General features: G+C 39.2%; 1 protein-coding gene across 3 annotated transcripts; it reads right to left on the reverse strand.

Annotated features, from left to right (window-relative positions):
• Positions 1–1,098: 1,098 nt before the first annotated feature.
• Positions 1,099–27,312, reverse strand: LOC136753683 (butyrophilin subfamily 1 member A1). 3 transcript variants are annotated; one of them, XM_066709989.1, is made up of 10 exons: positions 27,240–27,312; positions 26,221–26,330; positions 15,373–15,453; positions 7,564–7,645; positions 6,675–7,013; positions 5,225–5,509; positions 4,758–4,871; positions 4,469–4,495; positions 3,418–3,444; positions 1,099–3,324 (listed from the first exon to the last, which is right to left on the reverse strand). In XM_066709989.1, exons 4-10 carry the CDS (start codon positions 7,631–7,633, stop codon positions 2,819–2,821), a joined length of 1,368 nt encoding a protein of 455 aa, XP_066566086.1. In that variant the 5' UTR covers positions 7,634–7,645; positions 15,373–15,453; positions 26,221–26,330; positions 27,240–27,312; the 3' UTR covers positions 1,099–2,818. The 3 variants fall into 3 exon arrangements, with proteins under 3 accessions (XP_066566086.1, XP_066566088.1, XP_066566087.1); XM_066709991.1 differs by lacking the exons at positions 26,221–26,330; positions 27,240–27,312 and adding an exon at positions 15,527–15,613; XM_066709990.1 differs by lacking the exons at positions 26,221–26,330; positions 27,240–27,312 and having other exon boundaries at positions 15,373–15,599.

The raw sequence follows: 27,312 nt of genomic DNA on the forward strand, positions 1-27,312 counted from the left end.
CCGGCAATAATATGCCGGCAATTGTTCAGTGTAAATGGGGTTTGTAAAATATCACAGCAGACATATTGGCGCTATGGCCCTGTTGAGCTTGTTTCCCACAACATTTTGGACCTGCAAGTTATTTGTATGTATTTATTTTGCGGTAATTATCACTTCACATTAATGTGTCTTTTTTCTTTTCTTCAAGATTGGCCATGACTAGATAAGGAATAATCCAGTCATAAGACTCGATTGTGGATTGTGGAGGGAGATGATCGGTTTCCGACACAATGTGACACAATCTCTCAGATATTGTGAGATTGTGAGTTTCATTGCGTAGATGCTGTTTGTATGTTAGTTGTTGTTAATAAGCGGTCTGTATTACCTATTCACATCATAGTATTGCAGAAATAAACGACCAAGGAAATATTTAAAAAACATGTATTAATAATTGAAAATATATAGAATTGGGAAACATGGGGTTGAAAAAGACGCTCCGACTCCACTCCAACCCTTCTTATAATAAATTACAAATAAATAACCATTTAAACAATGTATGTCATGTACATGGTGTGTGGTGCAGTACACCACTCTGTCCACCGGGGGTTATCCCAAGCGCTTCTCTGATACTAATGTTTTACCCTGACAAACCCCTAACCGTTAACCTGTCTGCTGTAATGGGAACCTCTGGCCACCAGAGGGCATCATGGCCGTTGTATTCATTCCTGTTTGATTTTCAGCACTGTAATGTATATTTAGATGAGAAAACCTAACATTTATTTATTCCAGGACACAGAGATTACATTATTCCCACAGACGTTTACCTGAACCTGCTGGGAGAACAGACGAGCCCTCCCTCCCCACAGCCGAGCCTCAGAGAGGACAGGAAGGACTTCATGATCTGCACAATAGGTGAGGAAGAAGGGGCAACAGATGAGGGGCAAGTGGCAGCAGATGGCGAGTCAAGGGGGACGGGTGTGGGGCAAGGGGCAACAGGTGGAGAGTCCAGGAAGCTGGGGCGTACCCAGTCACGAAAGGGAGCGAGGCGGTCCTGGTGGAGGCGAACCCTGTACACCACCTCCCCCAACCGCTCCACCACCAGGCAGGTATTCATGACATCACACGTTCGCGCTATTCAAACGAATGACGAAATCGGTTCACCAATCCCGCACTTCCCGATTGCCAGTCCGTTTCTGACCAATACCCTCCCAAGTGAGTGTATAATGGAGACTATAGGAGCTGCACACGTATCATCAGGAAGATGCACAACCCTACAAATGAATGAAACCCATTCAAATTAATTATTTGAATTAATTGTTATATTATCTATTTAAATTTAACATAATCAACTATAACTCTTAACAAAACCTTTTATAAACTCACACAGTAACTCAAACAAGGTTCATTCTCTTCTTCTTTACATTAAACTATAACTGTCTTTCTAATCATTGGAGATTCTGCAGTGCAATAGACTGGCCACTCTGTCACAAAGGCACTTATTCTTATAATTATAAGTTGAATTAAGCAAAAAATCTTGTTAAATTAAGGTTTTAATTAATTAACTGAGAGTGCAGTTGGACTAAAACACATCAAGGACAGTGGGTCCCTAGAACCAGGGTTGGGAACCACTGTCATAGATTTAGAATTTTATTACCACATTTTATTATGTGGATCGATTGGAGCACTACATTTAATAAAATGTGTGCTTTCATGAAAGTGGTACTAATTGTGATATCAAGTGTTCAGAGTAATATATCAATTAAACTTGTTTAAATGTTTGTAAACAATTAAAGATGATTATTTTTTAATTAGATTTTACTGATTAAAGCATGGGGGTACAGGGTACAGTCCCCCGATATGTCACTATGTCTTATTCAAATCATCATTTGACATACATTTATACACATACTTTAGTAACAACAACTCCATATAAGGAACATGCAGACAAGGCAGATTTTAACAAAAACAATGATCACATACTTCTGCGTTTGAGTTTGTCATCAGGTTAAGAAGTAATTCTGTATCCAGGACAGATGTCGGCCTTGGAGATGCTACTGCTGTTTTATATATTGAAGCTTGTTGATGGACAGGTATTTATGCAATTGCCAATGTACTGTCTGTAAGAACCCAGGGTTCTTGGTGAAATTCCACTTACAGCAGACACTGTCAGTCCTTACTCTGGATATTTAGATTCTACAGTTTCTCTCTTTGCTCCCTAGAACTGCTTTGGTGCCCAAGAGTTCTCAAACAATATTAGTGCTCTGTGTGACCTTAAATCAGTGGTGGGCAACCTGTAGCCTGTGCATCCATTTTCGGCCCACGACCACCCCCCAAAAAAAAATAAAGTAGTAACTCAGCATGTCTGTAGTATACTATTATATTTATATAACTGCTTATTTTGTATTTATTTGACAACCAGACTTGCACCCTGTGAATAATTTAGGTTGCCCACCACTGCCTTAAATCCATGCCCTGTACCTGTCTTTGCACTGTGTGTTGTTTATCTCTTCCACAAAACTCAGACTTGCGGAGACAGTAAGAGAACCCAGAGCCATAGGCTAATTTCCCCATTCTCTTTTATTTCCCTTTCCTTATTGAGAGATAAATTCCAACAATTAAGTGGGTCTGGACTTATTCCAATTTAAAGGCTGAGACAGCAATACTAGACATTTATTTTTTGTAATAAAACCAAATGTGGCGAAAACCCCCCAGCAATGAGGTGTTAGATATTAACAGCATGTGAGACATTGCATAAACCTTTTTACAATCTCCTTGAGTACAGTACATCACACCTTCATTGCACACACAAAGCTGGTAGTGCTAAGGGCTTCTGGTCATGTTATATCAAAACCAGTGGGTTGGTGCTTTCCCACGGGTTGAAGACAGGATACAGTTTCTCAGTGAACTTGCTGTGGAAAGTGTACAGGTGAAGCTGCTCTTCTACATCATAGAAAGAAAGTCTTCCTCTATCATAATCTAAATAGATGCCCACTGTCTGAACTGTCTGTTTGGGTTTTATTATTGTCCTCTTCTTGTCCAGAGCTCGGTACTCATTGTAGACAAACCAGATGCTCCAGTAGCCGTCACTGGGCTGAATGTCACCGACCTGCTCTCTGGACACCGACTCCTTGGCCACCCCGAGATCCCAGTGGTCCAAACCATCAACCTTCACCTCCCAGTAATGCTTCCCACTGGAGAATGCCTCACATCCCAGAACACCCGGCCAGTATTTGTATCTCTTTGGGTTGTCTGGGACACCTTGGAGCTGCTTGTCGAACCGTACAGATTTACCATCTTCAGAGACTTTCAGTTTTGGGTGGCTGGTTTCTGGATCCATTGTAATATCTGCTTAAAATCAATACAAATAAAGAATACAACAATAATTACAATAGTTTACAAAGAAGGGCTCTTGTAAATTAATAACTTCTTCCAACATACCTTTGTAAATATCAGTTCTGTCCGTGTCTGTGGAAAGAAATTAGACCAGATTAGGACTTGATCCTGTTCTCTACATCCTGCAGTATTTAGGAACTCTGCCAAAGGATATCCCCTAGTTATACATAATATATAGTATGTTTTTCTATGTCTCTGAAGTAAAGTGATTACTTAAAATGTTTTGTTATATTTTGTTATTATTGGCACATTAGTGGCCCGTGGGATCTGTGAGAGTGTATATATATATATATATATATATATATACACACACACATATAGATTTTGAGTGATGTTTGAAGTGTGTAGAGGTTGTTTGTTGAATGGAATCCTGGAGCTCTAATTTTAATGATAAATAACCAAACTACAATGACTATCTTCATAAACAGCCAGGGAAGTGGAAAACCCAAGTGCTGGAAGAAGCAGGTAAGTAACAATCCAGGTCAAAGAGCCGGAAATCAAAGCAATGGATGAAAGGCAATAGGTGTAGTTGGGATAGCAGCCAAAGGGTCGGTCGATTGGGCAAACAAGAAGTCAGAGGACAATCCAGAGGGCCAAGAGGAAGCAGGCACTTGTAGGAACTGACTAACACTTAGAAATGATGCTGTAAGCAAATAAGACTGAACACTGAATTACAGTAACAGGGGGTTTATATGCAGAGCAGAGGGAAGCAGGGGACAGGGATGTGTAGTGCTGGTCCAATGGGAATAGAGGGTTGACTGTGCAAGTGCACATGGTGCTGAGGAATGTTAATTGGATGATTCTCCTGGTGCTGAATGTGAGAGACAGGGTTCAAATTCAGGTGATGATGACCTCTGGTGGTGAACAGGGGAAGTGTGGAGCACAGATGTAACAAACAAATCTGTCTCTTCCTTGCTAAAGTGCTACCGACAAAGATTAAACTTATACCTCCAGAACTTGACATAATAAACATGCAACATCACTTAAATGCAAGAAAGAAAATAATGTTTTCCCTGATAATAATTTTTGTGACATAATAGATAACAGCTCCTTCTGTTTAATGACAGATTTGATTGAATATCAATAGAAAACTTACTATATAATTTACGTAGCTTTCTTCTGTCTGGAAAAAAAGAGGAAAAATATAGATAAATATAAACATGGTATCCTCTAAATACATATCTTGGAAAATGTACAGATTGTGATTTTGAAGTCTCAGATTCTGACACAAGGCTCAATTTTTAATCATTCACAAGGATATAACATAGTCCATAAATTAATTTGTGGTTTCATGAACGTACGAGTCCACCCCCCCCCACCCCCATACACAGACACACATGCACAAAACAATAACAAAACAATATAACATTTATATAAGAATTCACCTTTTTTCTTCTTGTAGAGATATATCATAGTGATTACAAAACTGACATTTAACACAATAAAAACTATAGAAACTGTATAAATTATCCAGGGTTGGACTGACTTGAAGAATCCCTCTGCAAAAGTAATAATAATCATCATCATTACAAGAATTGCATTTTGTGTAAACAAAAAACACCCAAACAGATCTGGCCTGTTTTACCTATAAGGTTCCTACAATCCATATCACTTTTTTTTCCTACTATTGTTTTTTTGTTTTTTATGAAATGCTCATGTTGACCTGGTCAGTATTACTATCTACACAGATATTTTGAGAGAGAGAAGAACAGAACATAGAAGATCCACCGAGCAATGAACAACACAACAATCTTATAGTCTCTCTGTATTGACCTATCATCCCTTTAACTCACAAGCTAACTTGGTCGTTCAGTAATATTTATTGAGAAAGCTCTAAGCTCTGATTACTGACCGCTGATGTAGACTCTGGACTGGACCTGTGTCCCGTCTCGCCCGTGTCTCACAACACAGGACACTGCTCCCTGCTCTTGCCCAGACAGCAGAATTTGACTTCTGACAGAGTACAGCCCGTTTGGGGTTTGAGTGAACTGGGATCTGCTGGAGACTGTGAAAGGGCTGCCTGCTTGGTCTATCCACTGGACCTCTGGTTGGGGGTACCAGCCCTGAGAGTTGCAGGACAAGGCGATGCCTCCATTCTGGTGCCCATCCAGAGAGACCAGGGGGGCACTGCCAGTCACTGGGGACAGAAAGAGTGTTATTTATCATGGATAGGATATTAAACAGGAAATGTAATAGTTTAGGACCTGCATCTCCTAAAGAGTAAAGGCTTGGACTGAAGTTCCAAAACAGCTGGTCACTTACCCCTCCAGCTGCTTTCTCTCTCAAAAGCCCTATTCCTTACAAATTGAATGAGGTGCTAAACATGATGGTAGTGTCTAAATTGATCTCAGGTTAAGGTCTCTTTATGGATTTAGGCTGCCCTTTGCTAGGTTTCAGGTCAAAGGGAAACAGTACGATTAGCATTTCTGAACTCAGCACATCTGAAAACCCCCAGCTGAATCTTTCTTGTAGAATCTGTTAGACACCAAAATGCCCCATTCCTGGTTGAGTTGGCATCCATTGACCCATATATGTCACACTGGGTTCTTAACCACTTGTACACCATGAAACCTCAAATGAAAACCCTCACACAGTACCATGCCATTTCTGCGTAAGTCAAGTTTCTTATTATGTTAACGACTTCTCAGTCCAGCATTTCAGCATTCGCTCTCAAAGTCAGTGCTCGTACTATACAATGTGTATTGAAAGCAGGGAGGGCGATCATGCAACATGTTTATACAATCACATGTCATTTAGAGCCAATGTAGCCTACCTGTGTGCATCTAGAAGTCTCATGTATATTGTGACAATCCAATTAACCTTTTACAAGTATATAAATAGTTATATATTATTATTGTTATTTTTAATGTTAGTTATACTTGTTTAGTTGTAGTTTATGTTGTTTTTAGAAAAAAATATACAGTGCTGTGATACGTTCAGAAAACAGTGCTGAATACAAGGCAATGAAGTAGCGTTTGCGGCAGCCAGATCCGCCACAATGCTGAGCAGAGCCCTGTAGTGCATCTGTAGCGCTGTCTTCCAAGCTTGTTGTATTGAACATTTCAATACATTGCACAGAGCAAGCCGCTGATGGCACAGGTTTTGATAGAGGTTGAGTTTTAGCTGATAATTACTGTTCATTGTTTATTATTATAGCGTTTTAGTGCATTATTTTAATTTGAGTTCCAGTGTATTGCGAATTATCTGTATTTGTGTTTCAGTGTTTTGTTTATTATTTGTATTTGCATTTTAGTGAATTGTTTTTATTGGCCATTACAATTGCACACCACAAGGGAACTCACTGGAGACTTTCACTTCCACCGCTGCTCTGTGATACTGCAAGCCGGAATCCACAAAGCAGATGTACCGTCCTTCATCCCTCAATCGAAACTCCCGGATCACCAGAGACACGTTGCCCTTCTCCAGTCCTGCTCTGCTCAGTGCCAGCCGGCCTACAAAATCCTGGCCCTGAGTTTCCTGCTGATGTCTGTACAGAAGCACAGGATGTGTGTGCCCATCTCGGCTCCAGCGCACCTCCATGGCCACAGCGCTGACCTCAGGGGAGATGTGACAGGGCACCGTGAGGTCATCTCCCAGCCGAGCCACCAGGGGAGCGACGGGAACTGACACTGTGAAAGATTCTGGAGGGAGGAGAGACGTCAGACAGGAGGTGACTGCTCATAGAATACATCCTCTGAGACAAGAGTCTGAAGTGGAGTTCTCTGTAACTTGTGTTGCTTGCTGTACTTACTTAAGGGAAAAGCATCTGTGTTTAATACTATAGTTTCTCAGAATTGCCCATGATTAATGTAGTTGGCCTTAGGCCTCCAGGCCCCTATTGTCCTGCTGTTACAGCTCTGAACTGGGGTCCAGTATCAGGTTGCTCAGCCACACCCCACCATTTCCTGCTTGTGTTTGAGACCCTTGCACAAGGATCTTTATAAACAGCATCAGCAATTTAATGTGGCCAGACAGACCAAAAAAGGGATTACAAAAGGGAGAAAAGATTGGAAAGATTAAACATGATGCCAGTCACAGCTCCCACTGTTATCAGAGTTTTACAAGAAGCCCACCCCTCCTGAATAGAGAGTCATAGCTTTAGGATGCCTATGATCTTGATTAGTCTTCTTCAAAGATGAGAGAAGAGAAGGTGAGCTGATCTAAAACTTCTCTCTAGGTTTTTCCACTTACCTGCCATCACCACCCACAGCTGCATCAGAGACACAAGCACAGCGTAGTCCTTTTCCCGGCTGCACAGCATCCCTTCTGTTCCCTTGAACAAAAATATAAATGCATCATGTCAAGTGTTGGTCCCATGTTTCATGAGCTGAAATGAAGCTTCTTTCTCTCAAATGTTGTGCACAAATGTGTTTACATCACTGTTAGTGAACATTTCTCCTTTGCCAAGATAATCCATCCCCCTGACAGGTGTGGTAGATCAAGAAGCTGATTAAACATGATCATTACAGGTGCTGGGGTAAACGAAAGGTCACTCTATAATGTGCAGTTTTGTCATGTAGCGTAAGGTACACTTATAAATTTCAATTAAAGAAGTGAATTTATAGTATCACCTTATCACGAATCCTGGAATCTTGTAGAACTCAATTTCTGTAATAATTGGACGCAGACACCAATTCCAAAGATATAAATTGTCAAATTTATTCAAAAACAAAGACTAAATGTAGCACTACACTAATTATACAACAGGGAAAAACTAATTAAAATTCAACTCTAGATCAACAAATCAAAGACAAATCACTTCCGTGACCAAATCAAAGACCATGGGATCACATATGATAACACACAAATCGTTAAACAAAAAAGGTTATAAACACATTGACTACAATACCGGTTAGTAAGACGAAGGTGAGTCTCTCATTAGTATTGTTAGTCAGACATTAAATAACTACGCAGGTTAGTATTTATGTCAGGTAACTTCTCGTTATATACACTCACCTAAAGGATTATTAGGAACACCTGTTCAATTTCTCATTAATGCAATTATCTAACCAACCAATCACATGGCAGTTGCTTCAATGCATTTAGGGGTGTGGTCCTGGTCAAGACAATCTCCTGAACTCCAAACTGAATGTCTGAATGGGAAAGAAAGGTGATTTCAGCAATTTTGAGCGTGGCATGGTTGTTGGTGCCAGACGGGCCGGTCTGAGTATTTCACAATCTGCTCAGTTACTGGGATTTTCACGCACAACTATTTCTAGGGTTTACAAAGAATGGTGTGAAAAGGGAAAAACATCCAGTATGCGGCAGTCCTGTGGGCGAAAATGCCTTGTTGATGCTAGAGGTCAGAGGAGAATGGGCCGACTGATTCAAGCTGATAGAAGAGCAACTTTGACTGAAATAACCACTCGTTACAACCGAGGTATGCAGCAAAGCATTTGTGAAGCCACAACACGTACAACCTTAAGGCGGATGGGCTACAACAGCAGAAGACCCCACCGGGTACCACTCATCTCCACTACAAATAGGAAAAAGAGGCTACAATTTGCACAAGCTCACCAAAATTGGACAGTTGAAGACTGGAAAAATGTTGCCTGGTCTGATGAGTCTCGATTTCTGTTGAGACATTCAGATGGTAGAGTCAGAATTTGGCGTAAACAGAATGAGAACATGGATCCATCATGCCTTGTTACCACTGTGCAGGCTGGTGGTGGTGGTGTAATGGTGTGGGGGATGTTTTCTTGGCACACTTTAGGCCCCTTAGTGCCAATTGGGCATCGTTTAAATGCCACGGCCTACCTGAGCATTGTTTCTGACCATGTCCATCCCTTTATGACCACCATGTACCCATCCTCTGATGGCTACTTCCAGCAGGATAATGCACCATGTCACAAAGGTCGAATCATTTCAAATTGGTTTCTTGAACATGACAATGAGTTCACTGTACTAAACTGGCCCCCACAGTCACCAGATCTCAACCCAATAGAGCATCTTTGGGATGTGGTGGAACGGGAGCTTCGTGCCCTGGATGTGCATCCCACAAATCTCCATCAACTGCAAGATGCTCTCCTATCAATATGGGCCAACATTTCTAAAGAATGCTTTCAGCACCTTGTTGAATCAATGCCACGAAGAATTAAGACAGTTCTGAAGGCGAAAGGGGGTCAAACACAGTATTAGTATGGTGTTCCTAATAATCCTTTAGGTGAGTGTATATATCAGTCTCATTCACGTTTAGGTGCCGAGAAAGATCCTATCATTACTTGTTACCACAATTTCCCTTAACTGATTATTATTCAATGATTAAGGATAGGCAGGGCCACCAATAATCTAACGTCTATTAACTTGTGTCAATTTCAGACTAAACAGTTAAACAGGAATGAGAAGATATTTCTCGGTGTTGACAGATTTTATTTCTAAAATTAACAACAAAACAGTTTAATGCAACACACATTTATATTTAAGAAAACTAAATGATATTACACATTCTAGAGTTCTGAATCACAGATTAACATTTCTAATTGATTTCTCAAATGTCATGAATCACAAACTCCAAACTGTTAAACTTATCTGAACTTCGTCGCAGAGAGGCCTCTCTGGCTTCGGGCTCAGATAGCAGCACACGGCACGAGGTCCGTTTGGTTTGGAACAAAGGCAGTCCGGTTCGGCTTTGTCTAAGAACTTCCACTCAGTCGATGCACCTGGAAGTTGGGGTTTCGCGAATGTAGAGTCTTTTCCCAACAGATTTTCCACTGGTTTGAAGGCTCCAAGGTTGTGCACAAAATCTTCTTTGTAAGCAGGGTTCCACCGTAGTTACTTGAAGACAAAGTCTTTGAGGAAAGCAGGGCCCTGTTCGTTCCAAGGGTCAAGTTTCTTAAGACTCAAATAGCTATTTAAATGACTGACACTTTCGTGTTCAGTCGACTTAGTCAATTGTCCAGCTGTAAAACTCCACTGATCAGGTGGGCACAGGCGGGCAGCGCAGTCTGTAAAGTTCTTTATTTAATAAAGTCCTTTAAAAGAATTCTTCGTACGGCTCAATCTCCTTCTCCCAGTTTAACTCTTCTGTTGCCGGCAAAGACTTGGTTGGTTTCTGATTCTGGTTCTGGCAACAGAGTTACAGGTTGAGCTGTGGCAGCGAGTTTCTGGTTCAGGTGAGAGAGAGAGAGAGAGAGCGTGCGCTGTTCTTTATACGCCTGTCAGATCAATAGGTGATTGGTTCTTGAGTTTGTGAGATTGGATTTCAGTTTCAGCCCCCAGTGTCCTATTGGAGGGGGGCTTGATTTATGACTGATGTCAATCCATGCCATCTTTTGGAAATGCCGGTTGGCCCGGGTTCGTAGCTCTGTGTTGGGATTTCGGCTCTCGTCCATTTCAAAGAGCTTTTATTACCTACAGGCCCCTTTCTCCAGACATCTCACAGCAGGATTCCAAACTATTTGGCCTATTCTCGGTGCCATCCTCCCAGACTGTCACTTTGATGCAAACCAGTCCCACGCTTTAAGGAAATCTGATAACTTTGGGGGGAGAGGTCTCCTTTGGATCAGTGCTTCAGCTCAGAGCTAAAATGCTCTTATCAAAATAACCCATCATAACGCTACAGTCACACAACACAATGCCACAGATTTCCCAATTTTAACGGAGTGTGCAAGTGCCATGCGGACTGCAGTAATGTGCACCAGAGCTGTTTGCCAGAGAATGTAATGTTAATTTCTCTACCAAGTCATTTAAGAGAATTTGGAAGTATGTCCAACTGCCTCATAACTGGAGACCATGTATAACCAGGATAGCCCAGGACCCCCACATCTGGCTTCTTCACCTGCAGGATCATCTGAAACCAGCCATCTGGACAGCTCATGAAACTGTAGGTTTGCAAAACCAAAGTATTTCTGCACAAACTTTCAGAAACACTGCAGGGAAGCTCATCTGCGGCTCGTTGTCCTCACCAGGGTTTTGACCCGACTGCAGCTCTGGTGGACATTCCTGCAGTCAGCAGGCCAATCGCACGTCCCTCAACACTTGGGACTTGAAATACATAGATTAGGGTCTAATGAATATATTTCAATTGACTGATTTCCTTACATGAATTGTAACTCAGTAAAATCTTTGATGTGTTTATATTTGTGTTCAGTGTATGAATGAGAATGTTTCAGACAGGAAAGAACTATCAATGCTCATTACAATGATGTATTTAAGTGCCCTGTTTCTGTAGGGACTAAACAAAATTGATATTTTCCTTCTTTCACTTTGGTAGATCTTGATGTTTTCTCCAGTTGGTGATTGTGCCTCGGTCTATTTCTATGCACCATGAAAACAAAAGTACAACTTGCGCCTTTTTGCACCACTCTCTGTTTGTGTTAGATTACACACCCTCCTCAGTGCCGACTCTATATCTCATTAACTTTCCATAGAAACCCCCCGGTACAGTGCAGTTCATGTTAATGATTGATGACCAAACAAAGAAGCAGTTAAACTGAAGTTTTGTTTCCAGTTGAGGCCTAGCAAAACAACCCCCCTAGTTGGTAGTTTACCTGACAGTCCTGCACTAACATGAAAAAAGGTAAAATATAAATAAGAGTTAACTATTACAATTACTAATAATTACTAATAATCATAATAAATGCATGGAAGGAGGTTATGGTTTATGTGCCAGTAAGCTATGCTGTGTCTACTCCCTCAGAACTATTCAAACACTCAGCTATTCAACATTCCAACACTTCAATAATGTGTTGAAATTTCCACACAAAATATACATTAATGATACTGTAATTTCATGTAGCTTTTTGTATGGCCTGCTAAATATTCTAGGACAGAACATGGTGTCTATTTCTCCTAATGTTCCAACACACTCCCCGTGTTAAAACCAGCACAATGTTTGTTTCCTATTGGTTTATTATGAGTAGTGATGTGCTGTGTGATTATTTATACCCTTACTAGATGATATTCTGTAATATTAATTCTACAATATTCATTTGGTTGACTTAATTTTCTCTGTCCAAATAGCAAATATTAACTCATCACAAAAACATGACATCAATTTACATTTAAATTATGTATAATAATTGGAAAATTATTTATCATTGCTCTCATGTTTCACGAAGTTAAGTTCATAGCTAGCAGTTTGATGCATTTCTTGTTTTACAAGATTCAGGCTCTAAGTCTATGCATCTACAATAACATACAAAGCAAAATATTAAAACCTTGAAAGACTGACAGAATTCAAGGTAGTTATGTAAAATAATAAAACTTAATTGTTGCACACCTTCTATAGAAATGTCTAAAAAAGCAGACAATGGATTCAAGACTTGTTTAGGATTACAAGAACATTCCAGAAGGGAAGAAAAATTATTGTTGTTGTGGATTTTTTTTCTTGAAATCAGCTCATATTAAGAAATGATTACATAGCAAACATGTTATGAAAAACAACAGACATATAGGTGGCTCATATATAGGTCGGGGTGGTCGGGGGGCATTGTGGTGCAGCAGCAAGGCACCTGAGAGACCTTCTGCAGATTTGAAGGGTGCATCTGTCATTACTATGACAAAATATACCATGAACAATGTCAAATATCATCACCCTAAAACTACCATAATTACAAGAATAAAACACATCACATCCACACATGACACTGATTTCAAGAGCCAGTTTAAAATGTATTACAAATGACAGAGGAAATGACAAAGCCTCAAAAGAGGAAAGTGGGCATTGGAGAGTAGTAGTAGTAGTAGGCCTACATTAAAAGTAGTATATATTTTTTACAGAACAAACAAACCAGACATCAACAACAATCTAAATATGTGCATTTGACCGGTACATTAAATATTTGTTTCATATTAATACACAGCAAAATCTGTAGTGTTGAAATCCCAGTGTTATTAATATAGTGTTAAAGCAGTGTTGTTTCAACACTAATTGGGTTATATTGACACACTACGAGTAAAACCATCAATACTGTTAATACTTGGTGTCAAAATAAAGACTCTTGATTTAACACTGTACTGGTGTAAAACCAAAGAACATACCATGCCCACAATACATTGTGTTTCCTGAATAATTGTTGTTTTATTGTTTTATTTATTCTTTATAATTATATAAATGTTAATTATTGTCAAGGAGGGTAAAATGTGTCTTCACCCACTAATATATGTATATGTGTGTTGTCCACTTGTTCTACCCCAAGTGGGAACTCATGTCTTTGAGTCAACCCCCAACCTAAATCTATGTATCTGCTTGTGGTTGTGATTATAAGCATTACCTGTATATTCATGATCAGTATGTGAGACTGACTGGATCTGGGTATTTTGTTACTGAAAAGGACATTGTTTGATTGATAAAAGTAGAGGAATCCAGGTTTTAAACACTTTAATGGAGTAAAACAATGAAAATGTTTTCACACTGAGAAGAGTTAAATATTAGAGTAAAGTTAACACTGTAGGTGTTAAATACCCCATAGTGTTAAATCCATTGGAAGGAGTCAGAATGACGACACTGCAGAGTTCATTTTAACTCTACATTGGAAGTATTTGGGCACTGCCATAAAGTTGATTTAAACACTTATTATTGGAAAAGTCTTGAATAAACTGATGTACACTCATTCAGTGTAAAGTGTAAATTTTCAGAGTTAAATGTACACTTGCAAATTTGCAGTGTACATACAATATATAAACAGGGCTTAAGCGAATCAAATTGTAGCGAATGTTGGACCACATTTTGATCCCATTAATAAGTTTAACATTAGATCTAAGCATAGACCTAAACATACATCTTTAAAATCATACACAATAATGACCAAATATAATAAGTGAAACCACAGACATAGACTTCAGGGTAACCGATCAGTAACCTGCCAGTCGGTACACCACTCGCAACTGTTTAAACGGGGCTGTTGATTTTGTTTTATAGGTCTACTGTCACCAATTTAATTGCAATGCCTTGTCTCCACTGTTTGATAATTGAACTTCAACTTCATCTAACCAGGACCAGCAGAATTTATTGTAGGTTGTAGCTGAATAAATGTATTTTATTCGTCATTTTCTCAATAATATAGAATAGTAATCTATTACAAATATAATAATAAAAATAAAATCAAGTCAATTTATAAGGGAACTATACGTGTTTGTTTTCAGGAAGCATATCCGAAATTATTTGAGTTTATCCGATATGACTGCTTTCCGAAACTGCATGATAAACATAAAAAGGAGAATCAACAAGTTTCAACCACACAATAGGTTGTCAAATGATATATGACTTACAGCAGGTTTTTATGCTGCTGAATGTAGCGGCGCTGTGGCAGAGAGCAGCCATACGGTTTTCAAACTACATGATTGAATTTAAAATAAACGGATCTTTGTTATTTAAAATCAATTCAAATACACGGTTTAAAATGTTTTAAAATACAAAAAGCCCAAGCAACCAGTGCAGAGGAGAGGAGAGGAGAGGAGAGGAGAGCATCAGCAGCGGGGACTCTAAAGCCAAAGCCTCTCCCTTTGCCGCTCTCTCGTCCTCTCTGTCCCGGGAGCGCCCCCCGTAACTGGCGACACAGGGGCCTCAAATACGGGATTATTCAATTATTCAATTAAACAGCGCACTGCACGGGGACTGGAGTGGCAGATCACAAAATTAAAAACACTTTTAAAATGTTCTTCTTTCTCCTCAAGCTACGCAATCAGCTCAAAAAAAAAAACATGCCCAGGTTGGAAAGAATCAGAAAGATATTTAATACGCTAATCCTAAACTACAAATATATATCTTAAACATGGATCATCACTAGGCTCCAGCTCATGTATCAACTTGAAAATAAAAGTCACTGTATTAAAAACGTTAATCAGCTCCTCCTGACCCCCTAAAATAAGAATGGAGGGCTATCCATGCCAAATTTAAAAATAAATACACAGAGAAAATAAATAAATATTGAAATAAATACAAACATACATGGACATTTATTTATTTATTTATTATTTTCTGTGTATTTCTTTTTAATTGTGGCATGCTAAGTCCTCCATCGTTAAGATCCTCAAACACAAACAAATACATGCACTTACAGCTGCCTCTGTCCTTCTCCGATTGTGAAGTTGAAGTTCTGGAGTGTAAAGCCTCTGGAAGCGACTCTGAACAATGACTCCCTGGAAAAAAATATCATGAATATAATGACAGTCTAATGGAGACACCCTTGCCAGATGTAAAATATAATATTACCGTATTTTTTTATAATTCATAATTTTACATCCACTACACTACAAGACAATGCTTTCACCTCCGCTCCCGGACAGTTTCACATGCTGTGGGTGTGTGGAGGTGTGGAGCTGTGCGGCTGTGGGGGGGGAGGGTTAGTAAATATGAAAATGTTCTCAGCCAGGGTTATCAGCTAAAGTGGCTCCAGGCCTACAGCCCATAATATTAATAAAGACATTCCAGAAGCAGCTATACATTCCAAACAATTCTCATTAAATAAAAGACAAGGTAGGACAATTGTCAAATTATCATACATTGTGAGTACAGAAAAGTCATTTGTAAGAATAATTGTAGCCTGTGTAGTTAAAGATTAAAAACATTTTCCAATCCTTGTAATTTCTTTCTGGTATGTTTTGTTTTTTCCTCTTGGATTTGTTACTTTGTCTACCCCCTGCACGTTGTGTCTATCAGTCCATCGCTGGTGATGTGCATCTGTTCTTCATCTCACTTGATGGAGCTGGGTTTGAAGGCAGGTGGCTGAATACCACAAATACCACACACCCACTGCTGGCGAACCCACACCAGATGGGCAGGACTCATTTGCAAGTTAGCAAATTTGACATTTAGATTCAAACCAAACATCTATTTTGTGAATCAGAATTCAATTTTAAATGTGTAGTTTGCAAAGCCCATATTTTGGATTTAATGAAATACTTCTCAAATGGCAAATATTTTAATTTTTCAAAATGGACATGCATGTAAATAGAGCAATTATGTAAGTTTCTTTAAAGTGTTGTAATATTTGTAAATGTGGGAGACATTGTGCAGGAATGAGTGAAGGAAGTCCTTCTCCAGGAGGATGCAGATTTACATTGATTTTTTGCTCTGTGTACTTGTTTGTATTTAATAAATGCCATTTGTTTTTATTCCTCAGGTCCATCTTCTGTGCGTGTCTGAGATCAAAGAGCCTGCCCCAGAGCGATGAGATGTAGGCCTAAGGGTGACAGCGAGGGGCCCCATGCTCAACAACAGACGTGTGGTGGCGCAGTCGGTCGATTAGGGGGATTTTGTGCCACTGTCATCCGTGACATAAACACTGTGCTACAGAAAATAAAGAATGGAGTAAAGCCCATCTCTATGTACTGTAGATAGAGAGGGTATGAAGTCTCTTGTTTCTTGTTTTGAATTATTTGTATTATTGGGACTGATGCATGCTGGGAGTGTTTCAGCCACCAGGCTGGTGTCAGCAGCATATCGATAGTTACCGATCCAGGGTCGTGTGTTTCCCTAGTGTCGGTAGATATTTCAATCACCTAATTTCACTCTGTTCTTTCTTTTGTGTATTTTTTTCTACACTATAATTGTGGTAATCCCCATATTAATCATTTTAAAGTACATTATGCCATGTGTGCTCATTAATATGATGTATTTATTGGAAGATGTTCTTATCCAGGGTGGCTTCGTTAACACAAGCATTACAAAAGTGCAGAAGTACAATTTAATATCAAATAGGTTTTTATGAACAATGTGTTTAATAAAGCATTTAGGCCTTAATCCAAATGCAGCTCTGAGAGGTTACTTTACAGGTTAAGACCTCAAGCCTGAACATAGAATCACCACTTCTGTGACCTTGTGGACGACTCTCAGAAACAACAGGCAGGTTTGTTATCAGTTTAACTATGTCTACCTCATCCCCTGACAGTGGCAAGACAGGGAACTTAAAATGTTATGGAAACATAGTTCTCTGTCTGCTAAAAACTTCTGAAGTTACAGAAAGAAAGGCAAATGAGGTGAAGAAAGGTTTGTGTGATTCAGGCTCAAGGTGGATGGAATACAAGCAGTTGAGGAGATCAGTAGATAAAGTGTGCTGAAAGTCTGTGATTATAAACAGTGCAGCACTCCACACAGGTTGGTGAACACAGCCAATGCAATCGAAAAAATAGATTTGTCAAAAAGATGCAGTTTCTATCAATATCCAAATATATAATGTGTCCTTATGTATCTTTCTCCTCGTCAGGTTTTAAACCTTAGGTAGAGATTTCAGCAGACATAAAAACAAACCATTCCAGCTAGAGGCAGCCACTGTCTCAGGGACAGACATAAAACTAGACTACCCTCCTCTATTCAGACCCAGCTTTATAGAGCTGGTGCTGGGTTCACCATTACTCAGATCAAAAGGGGGTATTCAAAATATAAAACAAACACAAATGCATGTTCTGGCAAGAAATAAACATACAAACAAACACTTTGAATCACGTTATTAAAATGAAGTTCCCAAAATTCCATATTTGTTATAAATCACCATATATCTTGATACATATTTAAAACAAAGGAAAGCCCTTAGGCTGGGATTAAATGAAAACTTTCACCCACCCGCTAATAGAAAACTACAGATTTGTACTCAGTTGCGACTTCATTTTTAATTAGATGCCACTTTCTTCTAAATAGAAATGTAACCGCTATGATGTACAGCTTAGTAGTTTGCTATTAGCGGGTAGGTCAACGTTTTAATTTAATCCAGCCCTCAGTCTAAAGTTATTTGGGTAATGCTTCCTCCCTATGCCTTTAAAAGAACACCCGGGTGTCTCAGCATTGAGGCTGGAAGAGCCAAGGCACTTGACATAGACACGTTTATCAAACTTTTTACCACCCAGCACAGAAACAGGCATATTCAGCTGTTTTAAAGGGGCAGCTTGAAGTTTTGTACAGTGCGGCTGGGGTATGGATTATTGTATATATATATATATATATATATATATATATATATATATATATATATATATATTTATACACTTATTGTTATGTATAATTTGTTATTTCTCCATTAGTTACTGTTTGTAATACTAAGCTAATATTCTTATTTCTAAGGGTAACTCTAAAGCTAGCTGCCCTAACCATCATAATTATACTGAAAAAAACCCCACTATGCATCGATTAAAGATGGCCCCTGACTTCGACAGATATAAACAAATAAATAAACAACAAACAGTTACATTTTCTGTCTCGCTATGCCTCTTGCAGATCTTCCTCATAAAATTATTTACATTCAGGGTGATTAAAACACCGTTTGTGATGAGCGCATCACAAATACACACAGGCCTTTTACAAGCCAAATAAGAGACCAGACCCAGCACACACCGTGGGAGGGATATTCACCAGCCCTGGCATCAGTCTCCCTTAATTAAGAGAGAACTCTATGATTACAGGTGTGAATGACCCGGGGGGGGGGGGGTTGAGGGGATAAGACAGCGCCTGCAGCCAATGTAATACGTTTTCTTCCCCAGATACACCATTTTAGAGGAGTTTTAGATTTTTTTTTGGAGAGAGATAGGAGAAGCAACCTGCAGATTTGTATTTTGAAAGGTGTTTTTTTTTCCTGGTTTTGTGAAGACACTTTGGACCCATAGGTGCCGACTACGCAGGAGCTCAAGGGCTTCAGCACCCCCCCCACCCCCGAACATAACAAAGCGCAGCTCAGCCCCCCCTGGAATTAAGAACATAAGAACATAAGAAAGTTTACAAACGAGAGGAGGCCACTCGACCCATCGTGCTTGTTTGGTGTCCATTAATATCTAAGTGATCCAAGGATCCTATCCAGTCTATTTTTAAATGTTCCCAAATTTTCAGCTTCTACCACATCGCTGGGTAGTTTATTCCAGATTGTGACTACTCTCTGTGTAAAGAAGTGTCTCCTGTTTTCCATTTTGAATGCCTTGAAGCCCAATTTCCATTTATGTCCCCGGGTCCATGTGTCCCTGCTGATCTGGAAAAGCTCCTCTGGTTTGATGTGGTCGATGCCTTTCATGATTTTGAAGACTTGGATCAAGTCCCCACGTAGTCTCCTCTGTTCCAGGGTGAAAAGGTTCAGTTCCTCAGTCTCTCCGAGTAGGACTTTCCCTTCAGACCTGGAATAAGTCTGGTTGCTCTCCTCTGAACTGCCCCTAGAGCAGTGATATCCTTCTTGAAGTGTGGAGCCCAGAACTGCACACAGTATCCAGATGAGCTCTAACTAGCGCATTGTATAGTCTGAACATCACTGCCCTTGTTCTCAATTCTACACTTTTGACAATATACCCTAGCATTGTGTTTGCCTTTTTTATTGCTTCCCCACATTGTTTGGATGGAGAAAGTGAGGGGTCCACATAGACTCCTAGGTCTTTCTCATGCATTACTTCATTTAGATCTATTCCTCCCATAGTGTAATTATAGTGGACATTTTTGTTACCTGCATGTATTACCTTGCACTTGTCCACATTGAATTTCATTTGCCAGGTGTCGGCCCACAACTGAATATTATCTAAGTCCCTTTGAATAGCCTGTGCTGCCAAGATTGTATCTGCTGAGCCACCTATTTTGTATCATCTGCAAATTTGACAAGTTTGCTAACTATCCCAGAGTCCAGATCATTAATATAGATTAGAAAAAGCACAGGCCCTAGTACTGATCCCTGTGGAACTCCACTAACAACCTCACTCCAGTTAGAAGCAACTCCTCTAATCGACACCCTCTGCTTCCTAGACATCAACCAGTTCATAATCCATCTACTTACATTACCCTGAATGCCTACAGCTTCCAATTTGAGGATCAGTCTTTGGTGTGGAACCTTATCAAAAGCTTTTTGGAAATCTAAGTATGTCATATCATATGCTTTCACATGATCTACAGCTGCAGTTGCATGTTCAAAAAATTCTAATAAATTAGTAAGACATGATCTGCCTCAACTAAACCTATGTTGACTATCTCCAAGAATATGGTTTTCATTAAGAGGCTCCTCTATTTTCTGTCTAATCATTTTTTCCAACATTTTACAGGTGATGCAGGTGAGACTGATTGGTCTGTAATTTCCTGGCTCAGTTTTGTCCCCTGTCTTGTGGATTGGTATGACATTTGCCGTCTTCCAGTCAGTTGGCTCATCCCCTGTTCTAAGTGTCATTTGGAATATTTCAGTTAGCGGCCTATAAATAATTTCCCTCATTTCTTTAAGTACTGTTGGAAATATCCCATCTGGCCCAGGTGATTTGTTTGTTTTTAATTCTGCTAGTCCCTTTAGTACCTCCTCCTCATTTATCCTGATCTCTCTTAGGGTTTGACTGGACTGATAGTCAACCTGTGGCATGTTATCTGTTTTTTCTTTTGAAAAAAACCTCTGTGAAATACTCATTTAGAACATTTGCCACATCTTGTTCGTTTTCCAAGATACCTCAATTTTTGCCCTTTATCTGTTTCACTTCCTCCTTTATTGACCGCTTGCTGTTGTAATATTGAGAAAAGCTCTTTGCATTGGTTTTAGCTCCAAGAGCTATGTTTCTTTCTATTTCGCTCTTTGCTTTCCTGATCCCTTTCTTAAGATCTCTTTGCAGCTCAACATATTCTATGTATTTTGTTTCGTCACCATCCCTTTTATATGCGCTATACAACATTTTCTTTCTCTTTATATTTTTTTGCATACCTCTATTAAAGCATTTTGGCCAGTGTTTTTTGGTCCTCAATTTGCTAAGTTTTAGTACAAATTGCTCCTGAGCCTCAAGTAGTATATTCTTAAAATATACCCATCCATTTTCAACTGACTGTATCCAATGTGCTCCAGTCTACCTCTTCTAAGTGCCGTCTCATACCTTCAAGGCTTGCTTTTCTAAAATTGTAGACCATTGTTTTAGACTTGGACCTTGTTTTTTTAAAGAATGCCTCAAAGCTAACCATATTGTGATCACAATTTGCCATTGGTTCTCTAACTACTGTCCCCCTGACTCTATCTTGGTCATTTGAAAAGATCAAGTCAATACATACGCTCTCTCTGGTTGGTTCCCTGACAAATTGAGTTAGAAAGCAGTCATTTACCATCTCAACCATTTCGATTTCTGCTTCTGTAGTCCCCACTGGGCTTTCCCAGTCTAAGTTTGGGAAATTGAAATCCCCCATTATAACAGCACATCCTTGCTACATGCAGTCCTGATTACACTGTACAATGCAGCATCTTTCTGAATATCTGAGTTTGGTGGTCTGTAACACACTCCTACCGCTAATCCTCCAGATCTCTTGTTCAAAAGTTTCACCCACAAAGATTCTGTTCCATTACTGGGATCTAATACAAGTTTTTCTACCTCAATGTCATTTTTCACATATAATTCTACCCCACCCCCTCTTCCATTTTGCCTGTCTCTCCTAAACTGTGTGTATCCTTCCAACTTGTATTCATCCCCATCATTTTCTGTAAGCCATGTTTCTGTCACTCCTACAACATCATAGTCACATGCTAGCACTGTGGCTTCCAAGTCTAACATCTTGTTCCTTATACTCCTGGCATTGAGGTACAAACATTTCAGGACTTTCCTACTAGCCGTTTCCCTTGGTTTTCTTTCCTTAGTGGAACATCTCACATTGTCAGAGCTCCCTGCCCCCCTGGTTCCTAATTTAGGGAGATCTGCAACCTGAGCACCAGGCAGGCAAGATACCATGTGGGTCTCCTTGTCACTAGAACACACCTCTAAGAATTGAGTCTCCTACTATAACTACCTCCCTGTTCTGGGGGGGAGTGGGCATTTGTCATACCATGGACTGATGAACATCAAGGCTTTTAGAGATACTTTTGTAACCCTTTCCAGCTTTATGCAAGTCAACAATTCTTAATCTTAGGTCTTCTGAGAGCTCTTTTGTTCAAGGCATGGTTCACATCAGGCAATGCTTCTTGAGAATAGCAAATTCAAAATTTGTGAGTGTTTTTTATCTCGTCTCATTGATTGGACTCCAGGTTAGCTGACTCCTGACTCCAATTAGCTTTTGGAGAAGTCATTAGCCTAAGGGTTCACATACTTATTCCACCTTGCACTGTGAATGTTTACACGGTGTGTTCAATAAAAACATGAAAACATAATTGTTTGTGTGGTATTAGTTTAAGCAGACTGTGTTTGTCTATTGTTGTGATCACATTTTATGACCAATTTATGCAGAAATCCAGGTAATTCCAAAGGGTTCACATACTGTTTCTTGCCACTGTATATATATATATATATATATATATATATATATATATATATATATATATATATATACAGTGAGGGGAAAAAAGTATTTGATCCCCTGCTGATTTTGTACGTTTGCCCTACTGACAAAGAAATGATCAGTCTATAATTTTAATGGTAGGTGTATTTTAACAGTGAGAGATAAATTGATATGCATATTAATGAGGGAAATAAGTATTTGACCCCTTCGACTTAGTACTTGGTGGCAAAACCCTTGTTGGCAATCACAGAGGTCAGACATTTCTTGTAGTTGGCCACCAGGTTTGCACACATCTCAGGAGGGATTTTGTCCCACTCCTTTTTGCAGATCCTCTCCAAGTCATGAAGGTTGCGAGGCTGACGTTTGGCAACTCGAACCTTCAGCCCCCTCCACAGATTTTCTATGGGATTAAGGTCTGGAGACTGGCTAGGCCACTCCAGGACCTTAATGTGCTTCTTCTTGAGCCACTCCTTTGTTGCCTTGGCTGTGTGTTTTGGGTCATTGTCATGCTGGAATACGTATCCACGACCCATTTTCGATGCCCTGGCTGAGGGAAGGAGGTTCTCCCAAAGATTTGACGTCCCTTTGATGCGGTGCAGTTGTCCTGTCCCCTTAGCAGAAAACACCTCCAAAGCATAATGTTTCCACCTCCATGTTTGGCGGTGGGGATGGTGTTCTTGGGGTCATTCCTCCTCCTCCAAACACGGTGAGTTGAGTTGATGCCAAAGAGCTCGATTTTGGTCTCATCTGACCACAACACTTTCACCCAGTTCTCCTCTGAATCATTCAGATGTTCATTGACAAACTTCAGACGGGCCTGTACATGTGCTGTCTTGAGCAGGGGGACCTTGCGGGCGCTGCAGGATTTCAGTCCTTCACGGCGTAGTGTGTTACCAATTGTTTTCTTGGTGACTATGGTCCCAGCTGCCTTGAGATCATTAACAAGATCCTCCCATGTAGTTCTGGGCTGATTCCTCACCGTTCTCATGATCATTGAAACTCCAAGAGGTGAGATCTTGCATGGAGCCCCAGACCGAGGGAGACTGACAGTTATTTTGTGTTTCTTCCATTTGCGAATAATCGCACCAACTGTTGTCACCTTCTCACCAAGCTGCTTGGCGATGGTCTTGTAGCCCATTTCAACCTTGTGTAGGTCTACAATCTTGTCCCTGACATCCTTGGACAGCTCTTTGGTCTTGGCCATGGTGGAGAGTTTGGAATCTGATTGATTGATTGCTTTTGTGGACAGGTGTCTTTTATACAGGTAACGAGCTGAGATTAGGAGAGTCCCTTTAAGAGAGTGCTCTTAATCTCAGCTCGTTACCTGTATAAAAGACACCTGGGAGCCAGAAATGTTGCTGGTTGATAGGGGATCAAATACTTATTTCCCTCATTAACATGCAAATCAATTCATAACTTTTTTGAAATGCGTTTTTCAGGATTTTTTTGTTTTTATTCTGTCTCTTACTGTTAAAATACACCTACCATTAAAATTATAGACGATAATTTATTTGTCAGTGGGCAAACGTACAAAATCAGCAGGGGATCAAATACTTTTTTCCCTCACTGTATATATATATATATATTAGTTTATATTGTATACATTTGAGAAAAATAAAAGTTGTAAATACACATATATATTTTATTTTAGATGATAATGTTTGATTATACTGTTTTAGTAAATTAAAAAATAAGAAAAATAAATGTTTTATATATATTTAAGGTTATAGTGTTTTATGATACTGTTTTAGTAAATTAAAAAAGAAAAATTAATATTTACCCAGAGTGGGATTTGAACCCACATGGACATATGTCCTTGTGTTTTTAGTTTATATGTTTTATGATTAGGCTTAGGATGATACTGTGTTGGCAAAATAAAAAGGTAAGAAAAAATCAATAAAGAAATGTTTAGACTTACATACACTCACCTAAATGATTATTAGGAACACCTGTTCAATTTCTCATTAATGCAGTTATCTAACCAACCAATCACATGGCAGTTGCTTCAATGCATTTAGGGGTGTGGTCCTGGACAAGACAATCTCCTGAACTCCAAACTGAATGTCTGAATGGGAAAGAAAGGTGATTTAAGCAATTTTGAGCGTGGCATGGTTGTTGGTGCCAGACGTGCCGGTCTGAGTATTTCTCAGTCTGCTCAGTTACTGGGATTTTCACGCACAACCATTTCTAGGGTTTACAAAGAATGGTGTGAAAAGGGAAAAACATCCAGTATGCGGCAGTCCTGTGGGCGAAAATGCCTTGTTGATGCTAGAGGTCAGAGGAGAATGGGCCGACTGATTCAAGCTGATAGAAGAGCAACTTTGACTGAAATAACCACTCGTTACAACCGAGGTATGCAGCAAAGCATTTGTGAAGCCACAACACGTACAACCTTGAGGCGGATGGGCTACAACAGCAGAAGACCCCACCGGGTACCACTCATCTCCACTACAAATAGGAAAAAGAGGCTACAATTTGCACAAGCTCACCAAAATTGGACAGTTGAAGACTGGAAAAATGTTGCCTGGTCTGATGAGTCTCGATTTCTGTTGAGACATTCAGATGGTACAGAGTCAGAATTTGGCGTAAACAGAATGAGAACATGGATCCATCATGCCTTGTTACCACTGTGCAGGCTGGTGGTGGTGGTGTAATGGTGTGGGGGATGTTTTCTTGGCACACTTTAGGCCCCTTAGTGCCAATTGGGCATTGTTTAAATGCCACGGCCTACCTGAGCATTGTTTCTGACCATGTCCATCCCTTTATGACCACCATGTACCCATCCTCTGATGGCTACTTCCAGCAGGATAATGCACCATGTCACAAAGGTCGAATCATTTCAAATTGGTTTCTTGAACATGACAATGAGTTCACTGTACTAAACTGGCCCCCACAGTCACCAGATCTCAACCCAATAGAGCATCTTTGGGATGTGGTGGAACGGGAGCTTCGTGCCCTGGATGTGCATCCCACAAATCTCCATCAACTGCAAGATGCTATCCTATCAATATGGGCCAACATTTCTAAAGAATGCTTTCACCGCCTTGTTGAATCAATGCCACGTAGAATTAAGGCAGTTCTGAAGGCGAAAGGGGGTCAAACACAGTATTAGTATGGTGTTCCTAATAATCCTTTAGGTGAGTGTATATTGCATGTCATTACATATATATTTAAGCAAACACAGATAAACACACATACCTATATCTCTTTAGTTTATATTTATCAATAGACACTATAAGACAATACAGCACTTTTCTTAGAGAACAACAGTGAAATGTATAGAATTATATCTGTACATTTTGACCAGTCCTGTACTTATTATATTTGTTACATTAGTGAATGCTCAAATGTAGCCTTAACATCATATTTAAGAATATACTGCATTTCATTTCATTACACACACATATATATATATCTTGTTATGTTTTATTTATCAATAGACACTAAAGACATGTACACCACTTTTCTTAGAGAGACACAGTGAAGCACTATTTGTGAGTACTCATATGTATAAAATAATATATAATATATGTATATATAATATCATTTGTCTGTGCTCAAATGTATAGTCACAATGGTGACTTTTATTGTGACAAACAAGTATTTTACAACATGGAACATAGAAGTAGAAAAAGATACTCCAAAAAATGTTGTACAGATACTTGTAATCATTAATTTCTGGTTCACAACACCAACATTGGACAGAAAGAAACACTAACCTGTACGGAGTAATGTCATTTCCAGCATATTCCATATATATATAAGTCTTTCACTGTTGGCTTCTTTGTCAAAGTTATACCCGATTCTGGCAACAAAGTACATCAGGTATCTATTGGAAATAAAGTGAGAAACACTTAAGTTCCTATTCCTTTGGAAATACCTTATTTTTCAAACCTAAAAATACATGGTGACAACTGCAAGCATGAAACACATACAAAACACAAAAATAGGGACCACATTGCAAGGATATAATAAGCACAAATGGTATTTTACTGCAAATTTTAAGTTTTGTAAAATTATTTATATAACTAAGTAATCTGCAAACTACATAGTGAAAATGCAATCAGTCTTCAGGAAACACACACAGCAGACAGAAATAAGCACAATGTCATATTTATATGACCCAAAACTGCATTCTACTAAACCCTGAAACTCTGAAAAATCACTACAAACTCTATGTTTTGTAAAATGGCTTATTTCACAGACACAGAAACAAATAGGCTCACCCTCAACATATTCCAACACTTGTAAACTTAAAGGTTTACCAGTAGTACAGGGGTATTATTAATCTATTCATGCAACTGTTAGACACTTGTCTAATACAGAGCTAACAACTGCATTGAGAGCGAGTAGCAGGGCTTAGACAATGCTGTGCGCTGGGGTTTAAAATGACTCTGTAGGCCAGGGCTTCAAAACCTTACCCCATTTTAACATGGTCAAATTAGCCTCCAACCCCTAAAATACTAAGACATGTTTTTTATATCACATGTATCATGTTGTATTACTATGTACATTAATGTGGTTTATACTTTTGATTTAATCTGACATAATTGTATCATATTTTTAATTACAAATTCATATATATAAATAACAAATACTATATAATAATAGTAATAATAATGCAAAAACATATTAAGAAATCATATTTTTACTTACAAAATAATATATATAAAATAACAATATAATAATTTAATAATAATAATATTAATAATTTTAAAACATATTAAACAAAACTCACCCTGACTTTGTCACAACCGCAGGATGGGGAACCTCTGCTGTCGACCCTCATCCACTCTGTCAACAGTTTGTAG

Source organism: Amia ocellicauda, chromosome 7, assembly GCF_036373705.1.
Source record: "Amia ocellicauda isolate fAmiCal2 chromosome 7, fAmiCal2.hap1, whole genome shotgun sequence".
Lineage (NCBI taxonomy): Eukaryota > Metazoa > Chordata > Actinopteri > Amiiformes > Amiidae > Amia > Amia ocellicauda.